The sequence below is a fragment of the Strix aluco genome, chromosome 10 (genome assembly GCF_031877795.1).
Source record: "Strix aluco isolate bStrAlu1 chromosome 10, bStrAlu1.hap1, whole genome shotgun sequence".
Taxonomy (NCBI): Eukaryota; Metazoa; Chordata; class Aves; order Strigiformes; family Strigidae; genus Strix; species Strix aluco.
The window spans coordinates 16,410,624-16,419,357 of NC_133940.1; the positions used below are offsets into that span (position 1 = coordinate 16,410,624).

Consider the following 8,734-nt stretch of genomic DNA (forward strand, 5'->3'; position numbering starts at 1 on the left):
CATGGTGGCCAGAGCCACCCAAAAGGGAGAGATGGGCTAGGTACTTTTCTCCAGGTGCTCTTTTTTAGAGACCAGGATGTAGCTCACTGTATGAGTTGAGTCTTTTCTCTTTAGCGTAGCAAAATCGTGAATCCTCCATAAGACATTGTAGCTGGAGGGACACGATGGAGCTCCTCGTGCCATACACACTCATCACAGGTATGGAGCTCTTGGAAGACTCTTTGCCTTGTTGTCAATCATGAGCAAGTGAGCAGTCTACAGCAAGTGTATCAGATTTTGGTGGGGCTGGCACGTGACCCTGATCTGTCACGTATTACAGAAGATAGCGTCCTGTCACCATGCAGCTGTCAACTCAGCTGTATTCTGGGATTTGTGGTTTCCACAGGCACTGCCTCAGAGGTGAAGACTGCTGCACAGTTTTACACAATTTAGAGAGGGGGTTTGAAAGTGGTGAGAAGGCAGCACAGGCTTTGATGGGCAAGATTTGGGTCCTCCCGGCCTTTCTACAACCTGCTTATCACAACACCTGTCTAAGTAGGAGACTCTCATCTGAAACACTTGACATGGGAAGTGTCTATGCTAAGTTAAAAAAAAGATTTTCTTTTCTTTCCTTAGCTGTGACATGGCTTAGTTTGCTCATGTAAGAAGAGAGGATTAATCATAGCTTATAGGCAGCAGTGAAAATGCACCATGGAGAAAAAGCCTGATTAGTTCATTTCATGGCTCTGGGAAGAGAGCCGGTAGGCACAGTGTCTCCCCTCAATCTGTGACAGAGCTGTAGACAGACAGGCAGATGGGGGCATGTAATTTTGAAATCAGAATTTTAAAGAGGGAGGAATATGCAAGAAAGGTCAGCTCTGTAAGCAGAAACAGCCCCGAAACAAACCAGTAGCAATTTATAATGGATGGAAACGCTGGAGATATTCCAGTGACAAAATAGTCACTGTAAGTACTGCAGTGCCAGTCGGGCTTTAATGTTAATGGGCAGAACCACAATCTTTCTAAATACTTATTGTGTGCGTAATCCTGACATGATTTGAAAAAGACTTATCCTTGCAAAACAGGGGATAACTGGATGAAAGAGTTATATTATCCATCCCATTCTTTTTAATTAACTTGATTTGTTTTGGTGGGTTAATTAGAGGGGTACATTAGGTGTTATTTCATAACAATGCTTGATACTTGGTATTTATTCAAGAACAACAGCATCTCACTCTGTGCCTTTTCATGCACGCGTTATGTGTCCAAGTGCACACATGTGTCCCTTGTGCTGTCTCTCATTAGCTCCAGTCTTTTCTAATGCAAATGCTTCTCGTTCTGTTTCTGTCCGTTCCTAGAAAAGGGGTCCTCTTTGTGAAGGAGTATATGAACAGCAGCGAGTCGTCAGCCTCCCCACGCTACGGCAGGTATGAGGAGTGTCCAGAGACAGTCATGTGTCTACATACGTGTGCAGAGCAACAGCGTATGGCTTTGCCAGCTAACACACACCAAACAAGCTCCTGAGCTGGAACTCACACTGCGTCAGCATGCCATTGTGCCTCAGCTAATTAGCCCTGGAGGGATTATTACATTGGGTGGGCAGAGAGTTTTGCTAAGACAGCAGTGCTGCTTTGGGGACACAGACTCTGCTGTCACTGTGCTGTCTAGTCCCATTGTGACTTCTGTCCCACAGCTCCTCGTGGAGGAGTAAACCCCACCCCAAGTGAGTTGGCCTCTAAGGAGGGTGACGCGATCAAAACACTACACTGCAGTTTTTTAGGCTGCATATTTAGCACTGTCAGGCTTCATTGTGTATTTGTACACATAAACAAATGATTGAAATCGGTGGGAAAAATGTGGAGGTTGAGGGTTCTCACTCAAAAGTTATTTATAAGTTAGAAAAAGTTAAAAGATCCCATTTTCAAGCTTAAGTCTTCAGTCTTTTGTATTCTGCTCAAAGTTAACTAAGTAAAGCTACTCCAGATTGACACCAGTGTGACTGAGAGCAGAATTTGGCCCCATGTGCATCATGCTTACATTGATGTGGCAGCCAGTTAACACCCGGTTTGATGCCTCCCTGCTGGCATTTATCCTCCCTCAGTGCTGTGTTGGCATTACTGTGGTAGCTGATTACAGACTCCATAAATCTCGAGCCTTTCCTGTAGGTCGGCAAAGCAGATGTCAGCAACCAAAGATAAGCGTATTGCTGCAGCGTCTAAAAAACACAGGCAAACAGAAGGCAGAGAGGGAACACTCAGCTGTGTGAGACTAAGGATGTGTTCCGTGCCTTTCCCTGCATAATAGTTCAGGATTTGGGAGTTTAGCAAGCAGTGAAAACAGCTATTTGTAGGGTCCATTTGTAAACATCAGGACCCCAGTGAGGCCAGAGAAGTTTTACTGATGAGTGTATTGGAGGCAGGATTTCAGAGGTTGCCTGTCCAGCAGCCAGCACAGGACTTTGCCAGTCTCATCTAGCAACTAGTGGAAAATATGTTGGTGCCCACAGTCTGGGTCACAGCCTGTGTGTGTCCTAACTCCAGGCCTGAGGGACAGCATGCTGTGGGCCCATGGGCAGCAGAGCCAAAGCAGCTGGGGCTCTCACTGGCAAGGGAGCCTTTGCTCCCCCTTCTCCTCTCCTGCTGCCCCTCTTTTTATCCCTGCTCCCAGCCTACCCAGTCTTGCCTTTTCTGCTATTTTATTAAGACAACAGAGGGGTCTGATGGCTGGCAAGGAGTAAGGGGGTGGGAGCATGTGGTTGGGAACATACTGGAGGAGGGAGAGAGCAAGGGAGCAGTACCTTTCCCTTTGCTTTGACATGGTTGTTAGGTCTTCTCTTCCCCCTCCTGAGCTGCATTTGCCAGACCCTCACATGGGACTAACAGCACCACTTCCTGACACCCCCTGCTCCTCCTGGCCCAGAGGGTGACTGGGTGGGAGAGCCTGTGGGGCAGGGCTGCCGTGTGCCTGTGCCATCTCCCTCAGGCTCGAAGGGGCCCCATTTCAGGTGCGTGCCGTGGTTTCCCAGCCACACTGCCCACATCCTGCCTCTCCTTGTGGTGACAGCAGCAGCCAGACACATTTTTCAGTGCTCTGAAGTTAGGTGCTGGGCCACCAGCCCTTTGCTGTCTCTGCTTGCCCTTGGAGGTGTCTACTCCTTGCAAACCTTATCTGCCACCCTGAGCCCAGAGTTGGCTCTGGATCTGACCTGAGGCACAGTGGTTGTGGTGTGGGGCAGGGAGCAGGGTACTGCCACCCCTATGGAGAATCTGCAGCACAAATACAGCAAAGATGGAGAGATTGCTGCTGACAGCCCCGCTCCGTCAATCAGTGTGGCCCTCTCTATTAGTGAAATGCTTTTCAGAGCTGGTTAAGAAGAACTACCCTTCCCTCCAAGGAACAGGCACCTGGGATGTTGCAGTTAGGACTTCTGGTTAATGATTAATGATTCCATCTGAGATGCCCTTCCCATATATCGTTGTCAAGTGCTGATATTTCCTTCTGTCTCCAGTGGCAGCCTTGTGGATTTGACTGATTTGGAGAGAGCAACCTACAGCCACCACAGCTACCTGTCCAGCGCTCCCCTGCAGAGGTAGGACAGTTTGGGGATGCTTTGGGGGTTTCAGCAAACTGTTAAAGGTTTTGTTTTTTTAGAATATTGGTATCTGTTTGGTGAAATAACAGCATGAAGTGTAAATGATCTTTGGAAAATATAGTGACATTGACTTTTAAGATCTGTACTGCCCTGCTGTTGTGGTCTCTGCATCCCCAGGATAACACATGTCCCTCTGTACTGTCACTTGACACAGTCAAACACATGTAGAAGCAGGTAGCTCCTGGAGAGCGGTGCTGGTGTTGGGTAAGAAACCTCTGGTACCAGCGCTGGGACTGGAACCAGTTTGTGTTACAGAGGAATTCACTCTCCTCTTCACAGGTCCAGTGAGCCTGTTTGCAGCTACTGCAGCCGTGAGATCCGAGACTGCCCTAAGATCATAATAGAGCATCTTAACATCTGCTGCCACGAATACTGTTTCAGGGTAAAAAAAACCCCTTAACTACTGACTGCCTTCTATATGCTGCTGTGAAATGGAGTGGTGGGAGGAGGAATCTTGGTGCAAATTCTGCTCTCAGACTTTCAGAGTAATGTGTAGTGTGTGCCAAATCCTTGCATCCACATAGGGACAAAAAAAGTCATGCAGTCACAGGTGGTGGTTGTGTCCCCAAAAGTTTTTCAGCAACTCAAATAAATGTGTATTACAACAAGGAGAATTCTTTATTGACATCTGATAGAATAACAGCACCCTCTTTCCTCATGCCCCTGTCCTTGTGGCAGACTTGCTGCTTTGTGGCCTTTATGCCCCAGTGCAGGTCTTGCTGAATCTCTCAAACCTTGCAAAGTTTGCAATTAAAGTCTGTGGAAACGGAGAGTGGAGAGTGCGGGAGGAGGAAGCCTGCAGTGGCCTTTGTCTGTTGTAGAAAAGTTTAGCCTCAAAGGTCACTGCTTTGGCATCCTCACACCTTTATAAAATGATACAGAGACTGTTCGTTTCTCTGCCCCCTCCATGCTGTCATTACTGCATGGTGCTTTGGTTACTGTCCAACCACCTTGTTTTCCCTTTGGCAGTGTGGAATTTGCCACAAAGGAATGGGAGATCTTCTGGATAAAATATTCATCCACCGGGACATTGTCCACTGTGACAAGTGCTACGAGAAACTCTTCTAGGTGAGTGTGCCCCTTTACAGTATCAGAATAAATGGCTGGATGAGAGAGCTCATGGAGTTTGCTAAATGAAGAGCATTTAACCCTCACAGCTACTGAGTGACCCGTACAGGGATTTTCCTGTGGCTTTTTAGTGGGAAGCAGTGACTCTTGTTCCAGAACTAGCTAGAAACATGCTAGAGCTGGTCCCAGGTGTCTTGGTTAGAGCCAGAACCTCTGGCCATAATGTGATAAACAGGCTGTAGTAGCTTCACGTGGTGGAGACAAGCAGAGGGATGGTTTGAGTGATGAGAGCAGTGTCCCTTAGAGGTTAAGAGCCCTCTCTGAAGATAAAGAGGTCCTCTTTGCCTCCTGGGCTAACCCACTGCAGGGGGCTGGGTGCTGTTGGCAGCTGTAACATTCCTCCAGCAAGGAGGCAGCGTGTCAGTGGCAGATGCAGTTACTGCTTTATGTAAAGATCCTTTCAAAATCACTGGGAAAACTGGAGTTGTATGCTCTGTCAACAGAGCAACAAGGAATTAGGTTGGATATGGGACCTATGTTTTATCTGATTATCTGGATGGGGCAGGAGTCACCACAGTGGCAACCAGAAACCCTGATACCACCCTGAGATTATAAAAAGAGGCCTCCTTTCCTCCCTCTGTCTCATGACAGAGAGAAGGAGGGAAACAGGCACCTGCCTCACTGCATGCGTGGCTGCTTTGTTTGCCTCTTAATGCAATGTGACTGGCTAGCCTTTTTCGTCCCATTCCTCCATGTTCATCTGCTCTGCTGACCTCTGTAATGCAGTGTTTTGTGTGGTACCCACCTTCTCTCTATTTGCTTGCAGGGTTTTGCAAAGCTGGAGAAGACAGCCAGTGAAAACTCTTCAGCAACACATATCAGAATATATCTAGCAGTTCCTGACTGGCTAAGATAGCAGAATTCCTGCTTCTCCCTTCCCTCGAGTTATTTTCCCTCTCACTGCTTCATCACAATGAATGAGTTTAACATCACTAGTTTATGCTGTCAGCTGCATACAAGACAAGTGCCAATGTTAACAAGATAAAGCAGTGTCATCTACAAAGATAAGTGGGCTGATTTTCCAAAGGTGCTGAGCCCCTCTGCCTGTCTTTAACTTCATTAAGATTCCAGCGTGCTCCCCGTGTTGGAAGTCAGGCAGAGCTCCTTAGGTCTAGCTAAGCTAATTGTGAGAAACCTTTTTGGATTTTTTTTTCTTTCATTTCTGCAATCAGGCTGCAGCTTAGCGTGTGTGAGCTGCCACAAAGCAAGCAGATACAAGAAGTGTTAAGCACTAAATTTGGATTCTTGGGAGGGTTTGAATTTAGTTCTTAGCAAAAGCCTATTTCTGCTTTTCTCACCCCCAAATTCTGCCTAGAAATAGCTTCTGCCTGATTTCCATTTGCTTTCCATGGGTTTCCAGGAGCACTTGCAGACTCACTTTACTCTAATTGCGTGTCAGCTTTAATTTCCCTTTCCTGCCTACTCCCTAGTGGGTTGCTGCAGCAGCATGCGTGTCTGCTGTCTGTTTGGGAAGATAACACTCTCTTTCACCTGGTAGTTTAACTCGGCCTCTGATGGTAGGTGTCTTGTGGCCATACAAAATGTGCCAGAGAATAGGTGTCTCAATTGCCTCTCCTGACAAGGAGCACTGCTTGACTGAAATCTAAATTTTTTCCCCCCACCTCGACAAGGCTTGCTGTAATGCCTCTCTTATTGCTGTAAATTATTTACATCACAAATGCTCACTCACAAAATTGAACTTCTAGCAGATGCTGTAAGTACTAAAAGTCAGAATCGCATAATTTTAGCCCTTAATTCAGATGCTGAGACGTTGAGAAAGCTGAATACCGAAACCTGAAAGCCAGCTTCTGTGCCTTAGAAGTACAGCTCTGAATGTGTCCAGAGAGTTATTTTCTCTTTGAAAGCATTAGGAACGTCTGCAAAGCACCCAAGTCGGTTCTGTAGTAGCTCTTATATGGAAATAGGTGATGGCCAAAGCTCTAATGCAGACTGTTGTTAGCTAGATAATTCTTTATGCGCTTAGTGATGGAAGCTGGCATGCATGCAAAAGCTTAGCAAGTTAGTGTTTTACAGCACAAGTGCTACCTAGCTTTTTTTAGGCCACTGTACCAGTTATTTAACCAAACTGTAGGCATGACCTCAGAAGCAACTCTGTGAGGGGAACTCCAGCTGAAAGCAGTAACAACTCTGCTACTGGCAAGTTTCAGGTTGAGACCTTAAACCCATGACTGTGACAGGGGATGGGGCAGCTCCATTTTGAGTGTGAATGGTGCAACCAAGGGACCTGAAAACCTAGTAGTCACAAAGGCGTGGTTTTCAAAAATAACTACTGATTTTGGCTGCCTACATTTCTAAATTACCAAGATGTTAGAGACGTTACTTTCTGAACAGAAGAGGGTCACAAAGCTTCTCATCTCCCCAAATCACTCATTTCTGAAAACCATGGCCAGTGGTTCCTTACTGGTACCTGTACCGGGGTGGGGAATGACTGGTACAGCAGCTGTTACACATCCCATTACACCACGGTCAAAGGAGGATTGTTTAAAACACCGAAACAGATGGGCCTGTAACTACAGATATACTTTGAAAGGATGATCTGCCAAAATAACCTATTCACTGATTCCAGAGTTCCTGATGGGTATGTGGCCTTACAGGGAACAGGATTTGTCTGTCATATGTTTTGCACCATCTCTCCTCAGCGCTGCGTTTCCCTGTGGCGATTGTTTAACCTCGGTATACAGCTCTAATAAACAGTCCTAGCTCACGTGCAGCTTCCTCGCCTGTGTCGCTGTATAACACGCTCCTGTCGGGGGCCCTTTGATCTGATGGTCTCCGCCATTTTTTGTTTTTCGGTGGCCTACGGGCATGACCCATCAGTAGAGTCACTGAATGCTTTGTTGGAGGATGTGGCAATAAGAGAGAGAAGAAACGGTACCAAGGAGAAAGGGTGTTCTCAGAGGAGGGGCTGCGTTCAGCAAATTGGCTCAGCAAATATGCAATTTGATACTCTCCACATAATTTAAGTCTGGTTGCTCTAAAAACCTTCTGTTACCTGGGGAAAAGGAGCCTTGATCCACAGCGCAGCGTCCTAAGCGTGCTAGTGGGCCCCGGTCTGAAAAATCACCCTGTCTGTGTCCAGACAGGGGTCTGGAGTCCTGCTCATGGAGCTCCTGCCTGTCCCTTCTTCCCACATTTCCCAGGACCAGGCTGAGGAGAACTGCCGTCCTGCTGACACCTGTCCATGGCATCAGCACAAACGGTTCAATGCCATTTTTTTCCTCCCACAAAGACATGTATCACCCAAAACGAACCTGCAGGTATTTTAAAAATTATATGCTTTGTTTTGGCCTGAACTTTGAAGAATTGCTGACCTACTCCTCCCTGCTCCACCCTCCTGAACAAAAAAGGAATGAATTCTTTGAAGATGTAAATCTTCCTGTTTGCTGGTATCTCCATGTATTTGCAGAGAAAGGGTCATTGCACAGATTTCTCCTGTGTGACGAATGAGGTCATGGATTTTCCACAGACATGAAAGAGATTTCACTAGGGATCCTGCTGCTTTGTGGGGACAAACCTCAACCAGATTATGTTGTGTGAAATCAGATAAAACGTGTAAAGGCTACAAGATGTGATGCTAGTGACCAAGCAGAGGTGGGGGCAAACCCATCCCCACACTGAAGCTGCAGAGCTCTGTGCTTCTGGAGACACCATCTTTTGCACAACTAAACCTTCCCAGAACAACCTTCACGACTGCCAGTGCTAGATTTCGTGTTCAGGCCAAAAAAATAGATTCTGCTTATAGAACTTGTCCTTGATGACTGGAAGAAACTATCTAATGCTTATCAAAACGTGCCAAAGGGTGTATTTGGGTCCAGCATACATGTTTTGGAGGATGTGGGAAGACTGGCAATGTCTTTGTCACCTGATGAAACCATGGCCTGAGGAGATGTTACCCTTACCACAGCTCTGAGGGATCCCGGCTCACCTTTCTCTATTTCTTTTCCAGACCGTATG

At 46.7% G+C, this 8,734-nt stretch overlaps 1 protein-coding gene across 6 annotated transcripts in view; it reads left to right on the top strand.

The window, feature by feature from the left end:
- Positions 1-7,490, top strand: part of ZNF185 (zinc finger protein 185 with LIM domain) — a 52,616-nt gene extending 45,126 nt beyond the window's left edge. For all 6 annotated transcript variants that reach the window (XM_074834994.1, XM_074834993.1, XM_074834996.1 and 3 more), the window contains 5 exons: positions 1,338-1,406; positions 3,488-3,568; positions 3,911-4,013; positions 4,601-4,699; positions 5,526-7,490. In XM_074834994.1, coding sequence (XP_074691095.1) covers positions 1,338-1,406; positions 3,488-3,568; positions 3,911-4,013; positions 4,601-4,699 — 352 coding nt within the window. In that variant the 3' untranslated portion in view covers positions 5,526-7,490. The remainder of the gene's footprint in view (positions 1-1,337; positions 1,407-3,487; positions 3,569-3,910; positions 4,014-4,600; positions 4,700-5,525) is intronic.
- The last annotated feature ends 1,244 nt before the right edge of the window (positions 7,491-8,734 follow it).